Below are 23,125 nucleotides of genomic sequence, written 5' to 3'. Positions count from 1 at the left end.
AAGGGTCCGTGGCAGAAGATCACAGCCAACTTGTGTGAGCTATAGGGCAAGAAATACCTCATAGTGATGGACTACTATTCTAGGGACATAGAAATAGCTCACCTGTCCACTACCACTAGCCAGCAGGTCATCACCCGCCTCAATGGGATGTTTGTAAGATGGGGGATACCTACAGAGCTCGTTAGTGAGAATGCTACTCAGTTTGTCTGCACTGAGTTCAAGGAGTTCAGAAAGAAGTATGATTTTGCTCATACCACCTCCGGTCTCCATTACCCGCAGGCAAATGGAGCTGCAGAGAGAGCTGTACAGACAGCTAAGCAAATTATTAAACAACCACACATGACTCTAATGTGCTACCGAGCCACGCCCATCAGCACAACAGGAGCAAGCCCAGCACAACTCATGACTAGACGTCAGATCTGGACGACGGTCCCCGTGATTGATGAGAAACTCCAACCAAAACGCATCAGCCACAACAGTGTTAAACAGAAGGACAAGAAAGCTAAACAAGTTTACCAGTTCTTCTATAACAGGAGGCATTCAGTGCGCCCCCTACCGGAAGTACACCCTGGACAGAGTGTAAGAGTCAAGCTGGGCGGAGAGAAAGGATGGAAAACACCAGCAGTTGTCATCAGCAAATCTCCAGAGCTGAGATCCTACGTTGTGGAAACTGAACACGGCACCATCGCTCAGAGAAACATACAACACCTTCAGGCTTTTCAAGAGTCACCTACTCCAGAGAGACGGTAATAGGACTAACCTAGCAATGAGGACTAGCAGATAGTAGCTCGGTGGACTGCATGTTAATTGTCTGATTTACGAGTTATTAAACATAACAAAACCGGATAATTCATGCCTGGTCTCCATCATGACATACACCAACTTCTGCGCAAAGGGTGAGAACCAAGAATAATGAGGATACCGTTCCAGAGACTTGAGATTATGCGATTATGGGATGAAACAACTTTGTTTTCTCTCATGGAAGCAGAGCACCGCATGGGAAACATCCCACTAGCACAAACTGGTTGAATTAACGTTGTTTCAACTAAATGTGTTTACCTATTGTGATGTGGAATCATGGAGCAAATTGGATTTGAAAAGACATCAACTGATTTGAGGGTGACATTTCAAACCACAGGATTATGTCATCATTGTAATCCGATTTTCAACATAAACCAATCTTTAAAAAAATGTCATGACAGGCCTGATGGAAACAGAAAAGTGTTGGGTAACTTTCAAAATGTTGACAAAACAAAATACGCTACACACGTTGGGATCTTTTTGTGTCTGTAAATATTAATTATGCAAGAAATGTCGGTGGAAACACTTATGCGCAAATATTTATATAATAACCATCAAGTCACGCGATGACATGTTGCGTGGCCCTCCCACTACAACTCGTCAGGAAAGCATTCAGTTTATTAGGCTAATGATGAAATAAATTATGATGAACTTCACAGGGTGGTGAAAGGTGATGAACTTGATGCTCCTTTCCAATCAATTCTACATGTATTTGCTATTCGATACTATGATTTTATTGCGATTCGATGTCACCAAGCATATTGCTCACCATAGAGAGACAGAGAGTCATGAGAAAATTACTTTTGATTAGTCATGAGAATAAAAGTGCTGAAAACAAATTGTCTCCCTATTTAAAAAGCAGATGGAGAACAAGCTATGAAGGAAAAATACTGGCATTTTGGTGGAAGTACAGTTTTTTTTCCCCCATCACTTTTGTTCACCAATGTGCTATTTTGAGAATGATTAAATGGAGACCTTTTAATAACTAATTATATTCACTGTTACTATCAAAGTCATTCCAAAGGGTAGGGTTAACAAAGCAAATGAATTCAAACCAGGGTTCAACTAAAACGAGACAATACATATAGGACTAGGGCATCAAGCTTTCATTGATTTCAAATGTAATCTTCACATTGATGTTTAATATGTTCAATTCACGTCCCCATCTCAACCAAAAATCTAAGTTAAAGAATAGGACTAAATCAAACTTTATTTAAAGTGCATTGAATGTTTGATTAGATTTAGTCCTATTTTTTTTACTTAGATTTTTGCTTGAGATGGAGTCATGAATCCAACATATAAATTATTAATTTGTAGACAAACTGGATATTTATATTTTGTTTGGTTGTCAATGCAACCAAATATAAACATTTGAAGGAGAGGTATCTCCTGCTTGGATAGTTCCACTGAATTGGCTCCACTCCCTAGCATACTTCTCGCCAATGTCCAGTCTCTTGACAACAAGGTTGATGAAATCCGAGCAAGGGTAGCATTCCAGAGGGACATCAGAGACTGTAATGTTCTTTGCTTCACGGAAAAATGGCTCACTGGAGAGACACTATCGGAGTCGGTGCAGCCAGCTGGTTTCTCCACGCATCGCGCCGACAGAAACAAACATCTTTCTGGTAAGAAGAGGGGCGGGGGCGTATGCTTCATAGTTAACGAGACGTGGTGTGGTCACAACAACATACAGGAACTCAAGTCCTTCTGTTCACCTGATTTAGAATTCCTCACAATCAAATGTCGACCGCATTATCTACCAAAGGAATTCTCTTAGATTATAATCACAGCAGTATATATTCCCCCCCAAGCAGACACACCGATGGCTCTGAACAAACTTTATTTGACTCTTTGCAAACTGGAATCCATACATCCTGAGGCTGCATTCATTGCAGCTGGGGATTTTAACAAGGCTAATCTGAAAACAAGACTCCCTAAATTGTATCGATTGCGCAACCAAGGCTGGAAAAACCTTGGATCATTGCTATTCTAACTTCCGCGACGCATATAAGGCCGTGCCACGCTCTCCTTTCGGAAAAGCTGACCACAACTCCATTTTGTTGATCCCTGCCTACAGACAGAAACTAAAACAAGAAGCTCCCGCGCTGAGGTCTGTTCAACGCTGGTCCGACCAATCTGATTCCACACTCCAAGACTGCTTCCATCACGTGGACTGGGATATGTTTCGTATTGCATCAAACAACAACATTGACAAATACACTGATTCGGTGAGCGAGTTCATTAGAACGTGCGTTGAAGATGTCGTTCCCATAGCAACGATTAAAACATTCCCAAACCAGAAACCGTGGATTGATGGCAGCATTCGCGTGAAACTGAAAGCGCGAACCACTGCTTTTAATCAGGGCAAGGTGACCGGAAACATGACCGAATACAAACAGTGTAGCTATTCCCTCCGCAAGGCAATCAAACAAGCTAAGCGTCAGTATAGAGACAAAGTAGAATCTCAATTCAACGGCTCAGACACAAGAGGTATGTGGCAGGGTCTACAGTCAATAACGGTTTACAAAAAGAAAACCAGCCCCGTCACGGACCAGGATGTCTTGCTCCCAGGCAGACTAAATAACTTTTTTGCCCGCTTTGAGGACAATACAGTGCCACTGACACGGCCCGCAACCAAAACATGCGGACTCTCCTTCACTGCAGCCGACGTGAGGAAAACAATTAAACGTGTTAACCCTCGCAAGGCTGCAGGCCCAGACGGCATCCTCAGCCGCGCCCACAGAGCATGCGCAGACCAGCTGGCTGGTGTGTTTACGGACATATTCAATCAATCCCTATACCAGTCTGTTGTTCCCACATGCTTCAAGAGGGCCACCATTGTTCCTGTTCCCAAGAAAGCTAAGGTAACTGAGCTAAACGACTACCGCCCCGTAGCACTCACTTCCGTCATCATGAAGTGCTTTGAGAGACTAGTCAAGGACCATATCACCTCCACCCTACCTGACACCCTAGACCCACTCCAATTTGCTTACTGCCCAAATAGGTCCACAGACGATGCAATCTCAACCACACTGCACACTGCCCTAACCCATCTGGACAAGAGGAATACCTATGTGAGAATGCTGTTCATTGACTACAGCTCGACATTTAACACCATAGTGCCCTCCAAGCTCGTCATCAACCTCGAGACCCTGGGTCTCGACCCCGCCCTGTGCAACTGGGTACTGGACTTCGTGACGGGCCGCCTCCAGGTGGTGAGGGTAGGCAACAACATCTCCACCCCGCTGATCCTCAACACTGGGGCCCCACAAGGATGCGTTCTGAGCCCTCTCCTGTACTCCCTGTTCACCCACGACTGCGTGGCCACGCACGCCTCCAACTCAATCATCAAGATTGCGGACGACACAACAGTGGTAGGCTTGATTACCAACAACGACGAGACTGCCTATAGGGAGGAGGTGAGGGCCCTCGGAGTGTGGTGTTAGGAAAATAACCTCACACTCAACGTCAACAAAACTAAGGAGATGATTGTGGACTTCAGGAAACAGCAGAGGGAACACCCCCCTATCCACATTGATGGAACAGTAGTGGAGAGGGTAGTAAGTTTTAAGTTCCTCGGCGTACACATCACAGACAAACTGAATTGGTCCACCCACACAGACAGCATCGTGAAGAAGGCGCAGCAGCGCCTCTTCAACCTCAGGAGGCTGAAGAAATTCGGCTTGTCACCAAAAGCACTCACAAACTTCTACAGATGCACAATCGAGAGCATCCTGTCGGGCTGTATCACCGCCTGGTACGGCAACTGCTCCGCCCACAACCGTAAGGCTCTCCAAAGGGTAGTGAGGTCTGCACAACGCATCACCGGGGGCAAACTACCTGCCCTCCAGGACACCACCACCCGATGTCACAGGAAGGCCATAAAGATCATCAAGGACAACAACCACCCGAGCCACTGCCTGTTCACCCCGCTATCATCCAGAAGGCGAGGTCAGTACAGGTGCATCAAAGCTGGGACCGAGAGACTGAAAAACAGCTTCTATCTCAAGGCCATCCGACTGTTAAACAGCCAACACTAACATTGAGTGGCTGCTGCCAACACACTGACACTGACTCAACTCCAGCCACTTTAATAATGGGAATTGATGGGAAATGATGTAAAATATATCACTAGCCACTTTAAACAATGCTACCTAATATAATGTTTACATACCCTACATTATTCATCTCATATGTATACTTATATACTGTACTCTATATCATCTACTGCATCTTTATGTAATACATGTATCACTAGCCACTTTAACTATGCCACTTTGTTTACATACTCATCTCATATGTATATACTGTACTCAATACCATCTACTGTATCTTGCCTATGCCGCTCTGTACCATCACTCATTCACATATCTTTATGTACATATTCTTTATCCCCTTACACTTGTGTCTATAAGGTAGTAGTTTTGGAATTGTTAGCTAGATTACTTGTTGGTTATTACTGCGTTGTCGGAACTAGAAGCACAAGCATTTCGCTACACTCACATCAACATCTGCTAACCATGTGTATGTGACAAATAAGATTTGATTTGAATTAGTCTGGCTTTAATTCCAGTTTGTCTACAAATTAATAATAGTTTGAGGTATTTCATTGGAATCCCCATTAGCTGTTGCAAAAGCTCCTCTTCCTGGGGTCCACACAAAACATGAAACATGACATAATACAGAACATTAATAGACAAGAACATTACTACATCAATTAAAAACAATTACAAAAGGCACATACAGTGCATTCGGAAAGTATTCAGACCCCTTGACTTTTTACACATTTTGTTACGTTACAGCCTTATTCTAAAATTGAGTAAATAGTTTTTTCCCCCCTCATCAATCTACACACAATAGCCCATAATGACAAAGCAAAAACAGGCTTTTAGAAATGTACATTTATTAAAAAAGAAAATATCAAATTGACTTAAGTATTCAGACCCTTTACTCAGTACTTTGTTGAAGCACCTTTGGCAGTGATTACAGCCTCAAGTCTTCTTGGGTATGACGTTACAAGCTTGGCACACCTGTATTTGGGGAGTTTCTCCCATTCCTCTCTGCAGATCCTCTCAAGCTCTGTCAGGTTGAATGGGGAGCGTTGCTGCACAACTATTTTCATGTCTCTCCGGAGATGTTTAAAATCCGGGCTCTAGTTGGGCAACTCAAGGACATTCAGGGACTTGTCCCGAAGCCACTCCTGCGTTGTCCTGTTGGAAGGTGAACCTTTGCCCCAGTCTGAGGTCCTGAGCGCTCTGGAGACGGTTTTCATCAAGGACCTCTCTGTACTTTGCTCCGTTCATCTTGAGTGCTGCAGAGTGCTGTAGAGTGCTGCAGAGATGATTGTCCTTCTGGAAGGTTCTCCCATCTCCACAGAGGAACTCTAGAGCTCTGTCAGAGTGACAATTGGGTTCTTGGTCACCTCCCTGACCAAGGCCCTTCTACCCCATTTGCTCAGTTTTTCCAGGCGGCCAGCTCTAGGAAGCGTCTTGGTTATTCCAACCTTCTTCCATTTAAGAATGATGGAAGCCACTGTGTTCTTATGGACCTTCAATGCTGCAGAATTGTTTTGGTACCCTTTCCCAGATCTGTGGCTCTACACAATCTTGTCTCAGAGCTCTACGGACAATTCCTTTGACCTCATGGCTTAGTTTTTGGTCTGACTTGCACTGTCAACTGTGGGACCTTTTATATAGACAGGTATGTGCCTTTCCAAATTATGTCCAATCAAATGAATTTACAACAGGTGGACTCCAATCAGGTTGTAGAAACATCTCAAGGATGATCAATGGAAACAGGATGGCCCTCAGCTCATAGCAAAGGGTCTGAATACTTATGTAAATAAGTATTTAGGTATTTATTTATTTGCAAACATTTCTAAAAGCCTGTTTTCGCTTTGTCATTATGGGATATTTTCTGTAGATTGCTGAGGAATTAAAAATTAAAAAATAAACATTTTAGAATAAGGCTGTAATGTAACAAAATGTGGAAAAATTCAAGGGGTCTGAATACTTTCCGAAGGCACTGTATTTTGGATTCACGTCTCAATCTCAACCTAATATCAAAGTTAAAGAATAGGACTAAATTAAATCAAATCAAACATTAAATGGATGCAGTCTATCACAGTGCCATCCGTTTTGTCACCAAAGCCCCATATACTACCCACCACTGCGACCTGTATGCTCTCGTTGGCTGGTCCTCGCTACATATTCGTCGCCAAACCCACTGGCTCCAGGTCATCTGTAAGTCTTTGCTAGGTAAAGCTCCGCCTTATCTCAGCTCACTGATCACCATAGCAACACCCACCTGTAGTACGCACTCCAGCATGTATATTTCACTGGTCATCCCCAAAGCCAACACCTGTTTTGGCCTCCTTTCCTTACAGTTCTCTGCTGCCAAAGACTGGAACAAATTGCAAAAATCACTGAAGTTGGAGACTTATATCTCTCTCACTAACTTTAAGCATCAGCTGTCTGATCAGCTTACCGATCGCTGCAGCTGTACACAGCCCATCTGTAAATAGCCCATCCAACCAACTACCTACCTCATCCCCATATTTGTTTTTGTTTTTCTGATCTTTTGCACACCAGTATTTCTACTTGCACATCCTCATCTGCACATCTATCACTCCAGTGTAATTTGCTAAATTGTAATTACTTCGCCACTATAGCCTATTTATTGCCTTACCTCCTTACTTCATTTGCACTGTATACAGATTTTTCTATTGTGTTATTTATCCCATGTGTAACTCTGTTGTTTTTGTCGCTTTGCTTTATCTCTGCATGGTTGTGTGGGAGCAAATAGAACACATAGACAAACGATTTAGATGTATAGAATAGCTGAACACTAAAAACAGACTACATGAAGTGAAGGTGACACATAGGTGCCAGGATAGCTGGACATACCAAGGCCAGAGGGATATACAAAGGAGGGGGTCAGTCAAATGACTAACTGATGACCAATAGACATAGTTCGCATATTTTTAGGACGTAGAGATGCAGAAGGAATGACAGAGAAGACACATAGTCTGTTGCTCTGAGATAAAGACACACATACAAAGGAACATATTGAGCTAAGTGCAGAGCCAAAGCATAGGGCTGTAAAATAGAGGAATGTATAGTATTTTTAGTATAGCTGGACACGCTAGAAACTGAGGAGACACATAGTCTGCTGATCCTAGATAATACACAAACAAAAGAATGCATTTAGCTAAGTGCAGGAACAAAGCAAGGGTCTTGTCATCATCATAATCTGACGGAAAGCAGGTATGGGCGTTATTGAGCTGAACAAGCGGGATGCACGGATTAGAATGTAACTTCATTTGCATGTGGGATGGGCTCATATGCAATATGTGGATAAATACTGGAGCCAGGGCTCTGGAAAAGGTGTGTGTTCCGCGGGGCACTCTGGCTTGCTATACTTTTGTATTAAAGCCTGATTGATTTCACAAGTTCTGGTATGCGATGTATTTGATCCAATTTTCCACGACAGTCGCAGTTGTAAATAAGAACTTGTTCTCAACTGGATTCACGTCTCCAACTAAACCAAACATAAAAGTTGAAGAATAGGATTAAGCCAGTGGCTCAGATGAAACTATCCATGCATTAGATATCATTTAAATGTTGATAGTCTCAGTGGAGATCACAATTTCTGTAATAATCAGCATTGATCACTTGCACCATGTACTTTTAATGTAATCTCAACTACAATCCAAGTCATTTGGTTGCGCTATTAGATGAAGCACAATGATAACACATTATGTTGTTGTATAAATACAAAATATCTGACATTGTATTCCTATTTGAACTTTGTTGTGGTTTTAAATGGTTGAAAGCGCATTGATAACACATTTAGATGACAACTAAACAAAATATCTGACCTTATTTTTCCATTGGATTTTGGCTTTGCTTTTATATTGGTTGAAAAGATAAGATAAGTGCTCTCACTTATCTGAGTGTGAATGCACCTCGTCTTAGCACTGGGAGCAGTGAGAGACAGATTTGATCATGAAAACTGGGTGTATAAACAGGTCACTAACTGGCTCTCTGTGAAAGAGTGTCTCTAGCCGACCTCTATGGTGAAGTCACTGTCTCAGTGCTGCTCACTCTTCATCACTGTCGCTCAGCAGCTTGCCTTCTGCTCATGGATGCAGTTCAGTCGGAGTCATACTCTCACTACACTTACTGTCTCACAGCACAGGCCCATCTAACAGGCTTCTGTGCTGTTCAAAGTTCTCTCATCTTTAGATTTAGCAGAGTAATGTCAAATCTAGAGGAATGATCTGCACATATCATCTCACTCATTGAATCATTCCAGCACCATGTATAGGGACAGGTAAAGGGGCTGTGGGGTTGCGCATACATTAATGTGTTTCTGTTCGTTGACCTCTTAGAGACCTGGCGCCAAGAGACATCTCTGGAACCTCTGACCCCTTTGCCAGAATCCTCTTCAATAACCACAGTGCAGAAACTTCGGTGAGGAGGGAGATGAGCCAGATAACATGTTCATGTCTGAATTATCACCAACTTTAGTGGAAACAAAGACTGATTTGAGCATGTGAAATAGTAAATGAAGGGTTTTTCTGGTGTGTGTGTTAGATCATTAAGAAGACTTGTTATCCACACTGGAGTGAGACCCTGGAGCTGGAGCTGGAGACCTGGGAGCTGACTGAGGGAGGGAATGTCACAGTGGAAGTCTGGGACTGGGACATGGTGGGCAAGAATGACTTCCTGGGAAAGGTGAAGAGGTTATGTTCCTAATGTCTATGGGTTACTTATGTTATTCTGTGAGGACACATTATACTTATTTCTACTATGTGGAATCATTCATACAAATGCCAATATGTATTGTTGGTGCTAGAGTGCTGTTTCAGTTTAGTGTATGGTATGATGTTTCGGTTATTTGTTTTCCTGTTCAGGTGGAAATCCCTTTTGCTTGCCTGCACAAGACACCTGTGTTGCAGGGTTGGTTTCGTCTGCTGCCCCTGGGAAACCATGAGGATGATGCAGGGTAAGGGGTGTGTGTATGTGTTTTCTTTGTTTTTGGACTAGAAGTCCTCACAAGGATAGTAAAACAAGGAACATTCAGACAAGTGGGGACATTTTGCCAGTCCCTGCAAGGAAAAAGGCTATTTTAGGCTTAGGTGTTAGATTTAAGGTTAGGGTTATAATTGGGGTTCAGTTTAGGTTTGGGGTTAGGAATTAATTTTATGGTTTGGGGTTAAGGTTAGGTTCTCCATGGCCGATGTGAGTAAGACATTTAAGCGTGTTGACCCTTGCAAGGCTGCCGGCCCAGATGGTATGTTTGGTGGCTTTTTTTATGGTGGTTTTGGAGCAGTGGCTTATTCCTTGCTGAACGGCCTTCAGGTTACGTCGATATAGGACTTGTTTTACTGTGGATAGATATTTTTGTACTGGTTTTCGCCAGCATCTTCACAAGGCCCTTTGCTGCTGTTCTTTGATTGATTTGCACACCAAAGTACGTTCATCTCTAGGAGACAGAATACGTCTCCTTCCTGAGCGGTATGACGGCTGCGTTGTACCATGGTGTTTACACTTGCATACTATTGTTTGTACAGATGAACGTGGTACCTTCAGGAGTTTGGAAATTACTCCCAAGGATGAACCAGACTTGTGAAGGTCTACAAAAAAAAATTCTGAGGCCTTAGCTGATTTCTTTAGATTTTCCCATGATGTCAAGCAAAGAGGCACTGATTTTGAAGGTAGACCTTGACATACATCCACAGATACACCTCCAATTGTCTCAAATTATGTAATTAGCCTATCAGAAGCTTCTAAAGCCATTACATAATTGTCTGACATTTTCCAAGCTGTTTAAAGACACAGTCAACTTAGTGTATGTAAACTTCTGACCCACTGGATTTGGGAATCAGTGAATTATAAGTGAAATAATCTGTCTGTAAACAATTGTCAATCGACTTGCCAAAACTATAGTTTGTTAACAAGAAATTTGTGGAGTGGTTGTTAAACAAGTTTTAATGACTCCAACCTAAGTGTATATAAACTTCGACTTCAACTGTAGTTTCACAGACATATTGTTGCATTTTTTCTGATTTGTGCGAAATCGTTAAGAATAATATAAAACAGTCCAAGTTTGTGGATCGCTCTCAGATTTTTTCTTACTCTTCCAGTGACTGTAGCTGAATCATAGAGGAGCTTTTGTAATGATGGGGCGGTAAGTCGGAAGCAGGTGAAACGTTTTAATAAAACAAAACCAAGAACACGACACTAACATAAGGCAGTACGCCGATACACAATAACAATACCAACAAGGAAGGGAACGTGCCCACTCACCCTGCCAGTCCTGACAGTGAGTCATCAGGAACCTCCCTAGCTCCTGATTCATCCTCTCCACCTGCCCGTTAGACTGAGGCCGCTAACCGGATGTGAGGCTAACCTTGACCCCGAGCTTTTCCAATTCTGGATGTAAATTGGGGGCCACGGTCTGAGATTTCCTCCGGAAGGTCATAATGCCGGAAGACATGCTGGAAAAGTGCCTCAGTGACCTGGAGAGCAGTGGGAAGACGAGGAAGAGGGATTAGGCGACATGACTTGGAGAATCTATCCACTACCAGTAGAATGAAGATCAGTAACTCAGTAAGTCAATGGATAGATGGGACCAAGGTCTCTGAGGCACGGGAAGCGGCAGGAGCTTCCCTGCTGGAGCATTCTGGGTGGACTTGGTTTGAGCACACACAGAACAGGAGTTGACATACTGCGTAACATCCTGCACCAAGGGGGGCCACCAGTATTTCTCAGTGATGGATGGATGGTGTGAGAAATACCCGGATGTCCATTGACAACAGCTGTGTGTGCCCAGGTCAGCAGCCGATCCCTTATCCCTGTGGGAGCGTAGATGTGTGTGCCCAGGTCAGCAGCTGATCCCTTATCCCTGTGGGAACATAGATGCGCGCGGGAGGACAATTCTGGGGTGCGGGCTCCCTCTCTATAGCCTGGCAGATGTCCACATCTACGTCCCAAACCACTGGACCCATGACTCGGGAGGATGGGATTATGGGTGCCCTCTGGAGAGGAGCCTCTCCCGAATCGTAGATACGGGACAGGGCATTGACTTTGATGTTCTGAGAACCTGGGCAATAGGTCAGAGTGAAGTTGAACCTGGTGAAGAAGAGGGCCCACCTGGCTTGGCGCGGATTCAGTCTCCTCGCTGTCCGTATATACTCAAGGTTCCGACTGTCAGTGAGGATGACAAATGGTTCCTTGGCTCCCTCCAGCCAGTGTCTCCACTCCTCTAATGCCAACTTCACCGCCAAGAGCTACCGATCACCAAGAGCTCCCGATCGCCGACGTCGTAATTCCTCTCTGCGGGGGACAGTTTCTTGGAGAAGAAAACACAAGGATACAATTTTAGTGTGTCCCTGTCTTTGTGACAAAACTGCTCCGACACCCACCTCCGATGCGTCTACCTCAACCACAAAGGGTAGCGTGGAATCTGGGTGTTTTAGCAAGGGGTCGGAGGTGAAACACCCCTTGAGGAGATGAAAGGCGTCGTCGGCTGCTGGAGACCAAACCAACCTACAAGGCCCACCCTTGAGGAGGGAGGTGAGAGGGGCGGTGACGCTGAAGTTCCTGATGAAGCGACTGTAAAAGTTGGAAAACACCAAAAACCGTTGTAACCCCTTGATGGTGATTGGGACTGGCCATGACTTTACAGCATCTACCTTCTTGTCCTCCATCCTCACTCCCTGCGGGCTGATTTGGTAGCCCAAGAAGGAGACAGCCCTCTGGTGGAATTGGCACTTCTCCACCTTCACGAACAGGTTGCTAGCCAAGAGGCGTTCCAGGACTGCTCGAAATGTGAGTGATGTGATCTTCCAGGTTGGTCGAGAAGATCAGGATGTCATCGATGTACATAATCACCTGACGTCCGCATGTCCCTGAACACTTCGTTGACGAATGCCTGGAACACTGACGGAGCATTGGCTAAGCCAAAGGGAATAACCAAGTGCTCGTAGTGACCAGACATCGTGCTGATCACAATCTTCCACTCATCTCCCTCCCGGATGTGAATGAGATTGTAGTCACTCCGCAGGTCCAGTTTGGTGAAGAACCGGGCCCAGCGGAGCTGCTCGATGGCTGACTGCACCAGTGGGAGAGGGTCCCGATACTTCACGGTGATGTCATTGAGTCCACGGTAATCGATACAAGGGCGTAATCCTCCCTCCTTCTTGGCCACGAAGAAGAAACCAGCCGACACAGGGGACTTGGACCTGCGGATGAAACCCTGTTGGAGCACCTCTTGAATGTAGTCCTCCATAGCCTGGGTCTCAGCCACTGACAGAGGGTAGATGCGTCTGCGCGGAGGGAAAGCCCCGGAAAACAGGTCAATGGCAAAGTCCCAGGGGCGATGAGGAGGTAGACAGGTAGTGCGGGTCTTGGAGAATACCTCTTAGATCCTGATATTTCTCCGGGATGTTGGGCTGGAGGGCAACCACAGGACTCTCAAACGACGTGGAACCACAGGGGACAGGAAAGCAGGTCATCCGGGATTCAGGTGACCAGTCGGTGATTCTCATCCTCGACCATGAGATGATAGAGCTATGGCGCTGAAGCCAAGGTAGACAGAGGATGATCTTGTGAACTGGTGCAATGGTGATGAAGGGATGTTTTCCTGGTGATTGTGCTCCATGGTGAGTGTGAGTGGTTGGGTGATGTGTGTGATGGTTCCAGATCCTAGAGGTTGACCGTCGAGACCTTGAACTGGAAAAGGAGAGGAAGCAAGGGTCTGATCCATAAAGTTCCCTGCGGCACTGGAATCCACTCAATATGTAGACACAGGGCTTGAGGGACAGTCAGCCAGAGTGATGGGTACTAAAAATAGTCTAACAGGAAGAGCACTACAGGTCCGGTGGATGTAACATCACGTGACCATCCCTCTGCTCTAATGGATCCCAGATTCTGAAGTAATGGACACCGCTGGCGCTTGTGCCCTCCCTGGGCACAGTACAGACAGAGCCCCAGCTGTATCCGTCTGCCTCGTTTTGCAGCGGGAAGATGTGTAACCCCGACCTCCATGGGTTCAGGCTCTGATCCCGAACACTCGCCGAAGGAGGGAGAGAAGTGATGGAGATGCCAAAGTTCCTGGAGGAGGTTATCCAGACGATGGCCATTGCAATGAGTGTGTCCAGGGTGAGGTTGTCATCTCGGCAGGCCAGTTCAGTCTGGACCTCCTCGTGCAGACCTCTTCTAAATAATGTGCTGAGCGCTGACTCATTCTATCCACTGGAAGCTGCTACTGTCCAGAAGGTAAGTGCATACTCAGTAGCCGTCAGATTCCTCTGCTGGAGCTGATGCAGACACTCACCTCCCGCTCTGCCCTCCGCGGGATGATCAAAAATACATTTAAAACAGAGCCATGAACCCCTCATAAGACTCGAGCTCCTCCTCTCTTCCCAGACGGCCGTAGCCCATTCCAATGCCCGCCCAGTCAGCAGAGAAATATCCGTGGCATCCTTAGACCTCTCGGTGGTGGGAGCTCCCATCTGATGTGAGAAATAGAGGCAGCACTGAAGGAGGAAGCCACGGCATTTGGATGGTGTACCTTCATATTTCCCCTGGAGGGATAAACAGGCATCGCTGACCTGAGTGGTTTGCTGGATGGGCTGGTGTGCTGACTCGTTGGGTAGACTGGCTCTAGAATATCCTCCACTGTTGAGACGTTGTAGACTGTGGACAATATAAAGCCACTCTAAATGTGCAGTTTTGTCACACAACACAATGCCACAGATGTCTCAAGTTTTGAGGGAGCGCGCAATTGGCATGCTGACTGAAGGAATGTCCAACAGAGCTGTTGCCAGATAATTTTATGTTAATTTTCTCTACCATTTTAAAAGAATTTGGCAGTACGTCCAACCAACCTCAACTGCAGACCACTTGTAATCGCGCCAGCCCAGGACCTACACTTCGGCTTCCTATTTTGTGGGAAAAAACTAAATTCTGATTGGCTGGGAGACTGGCTCCCCAGTTGCTGTGCCTAATAAATGTATTTCAATTGACTGATTTCTCTTGATGAACTGAAAGTCTGTAAAATCTTTGACGTTGCATGTTGCGTTTATATTTGTTCAGTATATTTTGCTAAAATAATGAATTGCTGAAATAAAATGGACAATTGAAAAACGGACCCCCATTTTCTCAGGTGTTTATTACCCTGTCAGGTGAATGTCAGCCTAATAAGTATAAGGCAAAGGTTTGAAGACAACCAGCGGATTACTGTTTAAATATATATTATCAAGGGACACGGGTATTTGGCTCGGGCTCTGCAGGCATCTCTTCTCTGTGATAACAGTAGAACAAGGGTATAACTGTGATAGCAAGGCACACACACACACACACACACACACACACACACACACACACACACACACACACACACACACACACACACACACACACACACACACACACACACACACACACACACACACACACACACACACACACACACACACACACACACACACACACACACACACACACACACACACACACACAGAGAGAGAGTCATTACGGAATGAGTCACAGATTTTAGGGGGTTATTTGTTCCGGAAGGAATGACAAGGTACTATCAGAAGGGAGGTCTGTCACTCCCAAGATGGCAGGGTAGAGGAAACTGGAAAGGCCATTATAGGGTGGTTGTCACACATCATACCCCACATGGCAATCCACCAAACCTATCCCCGGTGTGGGCACATTCCCTTTTTAATACTCAGCACTGCTTGTGCTATAAGATGTTCCTGTGAGTATTGTTTGAGTGTTGTGACTGTAGTGTCTCTGAGGCCTCCCTCTCTCTCTCTCTGTCTACAGAGGTAAGCTGGGTGCGCTGCGTCTTAAGGTGCGTCTGGTGGAGGACCGTATCCTGCCCTCCATGTACTACCAGCCTCTCATTGACCTGCTGGTGGAGTCAGTCATCTCTCCTGCTGAGGTCAGCATCACACTACTGTCACAAACACAACACATTGTTATTAACTCATTCTACTGGATATTTTTCAGTGGAGGCTCTTCAGAGGAGGAAGGGGTGTACCATCCACCTCAGTGAATTTCATACAAATAAAATTGTTAAAACATTTACAAATTATACTAAATATATTCACCAAATAATGTTTTAAAACACACTGTTTTGCAATGAAGGTTTACAGTACCCTCAACAGCCATCTGTAGGGTATCACCATGGTGTAGCCGGAGGACAGCTAGCTTCCGTCCTCCTCTGTGTACATTGACTTCAATACAAAACCTAGGAGGCTTATGGTTCTCAATCCCTTCCATAGACTTACACAGTAATTATGACAACTTCCAGAGGATGTTCTCCAACCTATCAGAGCTCTTGCAGCATGAACTGACATGTTATCCACCCAATCAAATGATCAGATAATTAATCTAGTACTGAAAGCATAAGCTACAGCCAGCTAGCACTGCAGTGCATAAAATGTGGTGAGGAGTTGACAATAGTTTTGAACAAATTAATTTCTTCAAAAATAAAGGAGAAGCAGTTTCACTTACTTAGCTAGCAAATGCAGCTAGCTAGTTTAGCATACTCATACACCCTGCTCAAATAGAGGGATGTTAGCTAGCTTGCTATGGCTATCCAACACAATACTGTAACTCTTCCAAGTCAAGGTAAGCTTTTGGTTTTACTACTTTATTGCTGCCGGTGTAACTGCTAAATTTTTAACTGACTATACACTATAGTTACTGCATGATTGTAGCAGGTTTACTAACGTCTTAGTTTTATTAGCTATGTTGACTATGACGTTACTTTAGCTAATATGGGGACAACGATGTAGGTTGTGTGTAGCAGTTATGATATGGTTTGTGTTGTGCTGATGTGTTGTGCATTGAAGTCCACAAACAAAGGGAAAAGGTAAGAGGTAGAGAGCACATAGAATTATTATTATTTACCCATTTTTCTCCTCAATTTCGTGGTAATTACGTGGTTGTTACAGTCTTGTCCCAACTCCCTTACGGACACGGGAGAGGCGAAGGTCGAGAGCTGTGCGTCCTCCGAAACACAACCCACACTGCTTCTTGACACATGCCCGCTTAACCTGGAAGCCAGCCACACCAATGTGTCGGAGGAAACACCGTACACCTGGCGACCGTGTCAGTGTGCATTGTGCCCAGCCCGCCACAGGAGATGCTAGTGCGCAACGGGACAAGAGCATCCCTGCCGGCCAAACCCTCCCCTAACCCGGACAACGCTGGGCCAATTGTGTGCCGCCCCATGGGTCTCCCAGTCACGGCCGGCTACGACAGAGCCAGGATCTCAGGATCTCTAGTGGCACAGCTAGCTCTGCGATGCAGTGCCTTAGACCATTGCACCACTCGGGAGGCCTCACAGAGCATACGAGAAGGAATACAACGTGGCTGCTTTGAATGTGAGCTGTGTTTATGTGTGATCAGGGGTGTATTCATTCCGCCAATTCTGTTGAAAAATTAAGCAAAACTGGGATTAAGATACCTGAATGTGTCCAATAGAAACTCTCGTTTGCAACTGTTGGACTAATGATTACACCCTAGATCAGCTAGATGCAGGTAAAAGTGTGCAAGGCTGTATTGAATGTGTCACTGTCTGTCCATGTGTCACTGTCTGTCACCTCAACATTTTCTCTGGACCTGTGTCACCTATGTTGCGATCTTTCATTCATAGGCTAGGTTGTAACAGCCTTATGATGGGTATAGGCAAAATCATTTAGTAGCCTAAACCTATAGAGGTTACATTGAACTGGGTGAATAGAATATGAATGACAGTCGTCCAACATACTGTAATAGAAATAAGGCCATGCTCCTAGAAAATGTGTCCCCCATCTTAAAGGGCACTGACCGGCACTGATATTGTTATGATTTATTCAGCTACTAATGAATTCCATTTTCATGCCATATGAAGATGCCATGATGCGTGATTCCTTTCTATGAAAATACATTTCCTTCTTTAGATTTATTCGAATATGCCATATCCTTCCACAACAGGGTTATATAGAGAGCATAATGTGCTCCAAGGCTGACAGATACAAAGTCAGCTTCCTCTCATATATGAACACCTGGCTAATAGACCCTGACTATGTCCAACCTATGACCCCTCCCAGGTGGAGGACAGCAGCCCTCTGACCATGCTGGAGGAGGTGACCACGGTTGAGAGCCGGCAGGATGTGGCCATGACCCTGGTCAAGATCTACCTGGGCCAGGGCCTGGTGGTGCCCTTTCTGGACTACCTCAGCACCCGTGAGGTCAACCACACTTGTAAGAGACACTGGCTGGCTTGGGAATTTAACATTGGATAGGAAAGACATATTTGTGAGCTTTAAAAAAAAACATGGTTATATGACCAATGAATCTCTTGGATGTAGGGAAACAAATCCCTGTGAAGCTGTGAACAACCAGGGAGTGTGTAGGTTAAGGTAGTGTACAGTGTGGGAAGGAGTTTTAAGTGTACCGTACAAGTCAAAGGTTTGCACGCTCATTCAAGGGTTTTTCTTTATTTGTACTTTTTTCTACATCGTAGAATAACAGTGTAGACATCAAAACTATGAAATAACATATATGGAATCATGTAGTAACCCATTTTTTAAAATTTACAAATCAAAATATATTTTATATTTGAGATTCTTCGAAGTAGCCACCCTTTGCCTTGATGATAGCTTTACACACTTTTGGCATGCTCTCAAACATCTTCACCTGGTTTGCTTTTCCAACAGTCTTAAAGGAGTTCCCACATATGCTGAGCACTTGTTGGCTGCTTTTCCTTCACTCTGCGGTCCAACTCATCCCAAACCATCTCAATTGGGTTGAGGTCAGGTGATTGTGGAGGCCAGGTCATCTGATGCAGCACTCCATCACTCTCCTTCTTGGTCAAATTGCCATTACACAGCCTGGAGGTGTGTTGTGTCATTGTCCTGTTGAAAACAAATGATAGTTCCATTAAGCGCAAACCAGATGGGATGCTGTGGTAGCCATGCTGGTTAAGTGTGCCTTGAATTCTAAATACATCTCAGACAATGTCACCAACAAAACATCCCCACACCATCACATCTCTTCCTCTATGCTTCATGGTGGGAACCACACATGCGGAGATCATCCGTTCACCTACTCTGCATCTCACAATGACACGGCGGTTGGAACCAAAAATCTAAAATTTGGACTCATCAATCAAAGGACAGAATTCCACCGGTCTAATGTCCATTGCTCGAGTTTCTTGGCCCAAGTAAGTCTCTTCTTATTATTGGTGTCCTTTAAGTAGTGGTTTCTATGCAGCAATTCGACCATGAAGGCCTGATTCACGCAGTCTCCTCTGAACAGTTGATGTTGAGATGTGTCTGTTACTTGAACTCTGTGAAGCATTTATTTGGGCTGCAATCTGAGGTGCAGGTAACTTTAATGAACTTGTCCTCTGCAGCAGAGGTAACTCTGGGTCTGCCTTTCCTGTGGTGTTCCTCATGAGATCTAGTTTCATCATAGCGCTTGATGGTTTTTTCAACTGCACTTGAAGAAACTTTTACCAGATTAATGTTAAAGTAATGGACTGTTGTTTCTCTTTCCTTATTTGAGCTGTTCTTGATGTAATATGGACTTGTTATTTTACCAAATAGGGCTATCTTCTGTATACCACCCCTAACTTGTCACAACACAACTGATTGGCTCAAATGCATTAAGAAGGAAAGAAATGCCACAAATGTAGTTTTAACAAGGCACACCTGTTAATTGAAATGCATTCCAGGTGTCTAGAGAGAATTCCAAGTGTGCAACTTGTCATCAAGGCAAAGGGTGGCTACTTCAAAGAATCTCAAATATAAAATATATTTTGATTTGTTTAACACTTTTTTTGGTTACTACTTTTTTTGGTTACTTCCATATGTGTTATTTCATAATTTTGATGTCTTCACTATTATTCTACAATTTAGAAAAAAATATAAAAAAAATAAAGAAAAACCCTTGAATGAGTAGGTGTGTCAACTTTTGATTGGTACTGTATGTGTGCTAGGCAGATTGAATAAGAGCCCAGCTGCTCACCTGCTCTTGTTCCTGCGTATCCCACAGAGGCTCTAAGCGTTGTTGGTATTTAACACTGATTTGACGCTCTTTCTCTAATCGTAGCAGCAGCCACGGTCGGGCTGTGTGGGCGGGCGGTGCACGCCTGCCAGCGCTATATTTATCAGACCTCCAACAATTATCCACCCTTAAGTCGTTTCACAAGTTCTGCGTGTTCATTAATTATATTTCTGTCTCCACCCGCGTCCCCAGGCTAAGTCATAAGGAGTTTTGTTGTGCTCTGCGTGTTTTCTTCTCTTTCTGTTCGTGTGCCTTGCGATTACAAACAAAATGCCTAAGTTTCCATAGCAACTCCACACGATCTGAAAGGGAGATCAAAATAGATGTTGGGGAGCAGCAAAACATTAAATAAGGGCACAAGGACAAATTAGGAAAAAAATACCGTTAGAAGTTGTGTGGTGGACCCAAACTTCTAACTATCGTTTATGTCGTGAAAGTGCAGGCAGCTCCTCCCTATCCCCTCTCACAAATAACCTTTAGGTATACAACTAAAACACTTTGCCTGGTAACAGGTCATATTACCATGACTACTTCAATGTTCCTCCCTCCAAGGATAAAGGTAACTGTGTAGCAAAGAGGGCCAAAGACAGTCATGCTTAAATAATGAAATTAGAGTAGGGCGAGTATTTGGGTGTCCCTCGTAGACCAAGATCAATATCTGGTTCATGACTCCTCTTAGCCCCATATACAGTGGTTTAGAAATATGATGTCCCTGAAGTGTATAGCCTGTCCTGTGTTATAAAGATATGTTACATTTTTCTTATTTACATTCCTCTTCCTTTTCGTGTATCCTTCTGACAGCGGATCCAAACACCTTGTTCCGGTCGAACTCTTTAGCTTCTAAAGCCATGGAGCAGTTCATGAAGGTGAGAGGAACTCCAGTATATTCTCATCATGTTGTCTAGGCATGCTCAATCCAACATGTTAGCTGGATTCACTCTTGGCAGTCACACTATGCTCACACCTGTCCCACAGTATATACATGCCAAATACTTAAATATAAGAACCACTATTATTCTGAATAACTGGTGTTAGCAGGATAAATATAAAATAGCATTGAATGTATGCTTTGTAAATGTGAGGTATTGTGAACTGGCAGGCTGTGGGGATGCTGTACCTTCATGAGGTCCTGAAGCCCATCATTAACCGCATCTTTGAGGAGAAGAAGTACATTGAGCTGGACCCGTGTAAAATTGACCTGAACAGAACCAGGTAAAGAGGAAATACTGGTGTAGAAATACAGATGTAAAAAATGGTTTATGAGATGTAATAGTTTCCTGGATAACAGCACATAACATCTTCACAGTTGACTAGAGACAACAACATCAAGATATGAAAAAGGAATGTAAAAATGGGGGAAGGTTGTTGCCTGGCAACCAGAGAGAACCCCCTAAGATAGGCCCAGTCGGTATTAGATAGAACATTGCGACCCTGCCCGCCTGTGGTGGAAAAAAAACCTGTGGTTACCTAGGTTACCCCATTGGCTCACAGCAAAACCTTGATCTTTTCCAAACGCAATTTTCTTGTTGCCTGATTTTAGTCAATTACAAAACAACATTTAAGAAAAGTACAACATGTGTAAAGATTACTTTTCAACATTGCCTGCTCCCTAGTGTTCTCACTACTTAGAAAAATGTAATATTGTAGGGCTTCCCTCATCCCCCTTTTCATGACGATGCTAGCAGCTGCTTAAGTGAGTGATTGCTAGCTAGCGAATGGAACATTAAGCTAGCCAAGACCAACAACACAAACAAACGAACTATAAAGCTCCAAGTAGTAAGTGGAGTTACAAACGGACTGTACTAAACAAGTTAAATGTCTTACCTGTGATGAAATGTTTTACGTTTAGCCTTCTTGGACACTGCATCCCCACATTTCCCACTCTCCCACACTGAACAGCCTGAAGCCAGAGGGTTCCTCTCGCAGGCTCTATTTCCCTACGTGGGAATATTACGAATCGTAGGTTAGGATTTTTGACCTGGCTGCGTGTACATTGAACGACACAGCAGCTTTTCAGCATGTTTTGTTATTTCTGTATAACAAAAATCAATGACGAAGTTGCCTCTTTTATAATGGGGGTCAATAGGAAAGAATGTTGGTTTCCCCAATGTGTGGGAATGGTCGAGGGGAATTCCTTATTATTATGTGAATACCTCCTGGGACTATGCCCATCTCTAATACCCACCCATCTCCAGTATCTATCATCGCTACAGACCAGACCTGATATTTACACAGACTGATCCTAAATATCCTCAGACTTAACCTGCTATGTACTGTAACACTATGCTATCTGTCCACATATGTGCTGCTGTCTTCACAGACGTCACAACACTGAGGCATCTATTGATTCATGGAATGTCTTGATGTTGTATCGATTTGCCCTGTGCACAGACTTCCTAATTAGTGACAATGCTTTTTGTACAAAGCAAAGATCACAGTAACGATCCGACAGACCCTTGCGTTTCAGAGCATCATTGATTTGGCAGTATACATTTAGTTTCAATGTAACACTGACCCCTCTCTTTCTCTCTGGAGGCGTATCTCATTTAAAGGTGCGGCGTCTGAGGCTGAGGTGAGGGAGAGCAGTGTGGAGATGCTGCAGGGCTATCTGTCCAGCGTCGTCGAGTCCATTGTGGGGTCAGTTGCCCAGTGCCCTCCCGTGATGAGGGTGGCCTTTAAACAGCTGCACAAGAGGGTGGAAGAGCAGTTCCCTGAGCCAGAGAACGAGGTCAGTCTCACCAATAGGTCAATTGTCAAATGCACCTACAAAGGTCACCGAGATGAAGGTGTGTTTTCAGTGCTGGATAGAGAATATACACTGGGGTGGTGTCAGTGTTTTTCTTTATTCATATCTCTTGTACTCCTTCCCTACTCACCTTCTCCCCACAGGATGTGAAGTATCTGGCCATCAGTGGATTCTTCTTTCTGCGTTTCTTTGCCCCTGCTATCCTCACACCCAAGCTATTCCACTTGAGGGACCAGCATGCAGATACACGCACCAGCAGGACACTGTTACTGCTTGCCAAGGTACTGTGCCCTTGCACGCACACACACACAAACACACATGCATGCACACACATTCCCAAACAGTGCCACACAGTAAAACCAGCCTGATCACTAGAAATAGACTTCGATTTCTGACATCTGAGAACGTCGATATACACAGAAAAAGAAAAACGATTGGTCAGCGCTGGGCGCGAACTTGTGATGCTCAGACCACTGCGCCACTGCAATTCACAATGCTC

General features: G+C 44.4%; 1 protein-coding gene across 1 annotated transcript in view; it reads left to right on the top strand.

Annotated features, from left to right (window-relative positions):
* Nucleotides 1-23,125, top strand: part of LOC135513551 (rasGAP-activating-like protein 1) — a 52,945-nt gene that overhangs the window by 23,816 nt on the left and 6,004 nt on the right. The window contains exons 6-14 of the mRNA XM_064936432.1: nt 9,194-9,275; nt 9,399-9,539; nt 9,719-9,810; nt 15,645-15,762; nt 17,921-18,074; nt 20,682-20,746; nt 20,980-21,092; nt 22,416-22,608; nt 22,770-22,907. Of these exons, the coding sequence (XP_064792504.1) occupies nt 9,194-9,275; nt 9,399-9,539; nt 9,719-9,810; nt 15,645-15,762; nt 17,921-18,074; nt 20,682-20,746; nt 20,980-21,092; nt 22,416-22,608; nt 22,770-22,907 (1,096 nt within the window). The remainder of the gene's footprint in view (nt 1-9,193; nt 9,276-9,398; nt 9,540-9,718; nt 9,811-15,644; nt 15,763-17,920; nt 18,075-20,681; nt 20,747-20,979; nt 21,093-22,415; nt 22,609-22,769; nt 22,908-23,125) is intronic.

The sequence above is a fragment of the Oncorhynchus masou genome, chromosome 25 (genome assembly GCF_036934945.1).
Source record: "Oncorhynchus masou masou isolate Uvic2021 chromosome 25, UVic_Omas_1.1, whole genome shotgun sequence".
Taxonomy (NCBI): domain Eukaryota; kingdom Metazoa; phylum Chordata; class Actinopteri; order Salmoniformes; family Salmonidae; genus Oncorhynchus; species Oncorhynchus masou.
This window is presented reverse-complemented; position numbering and strand designations above follow the sequence as displayed.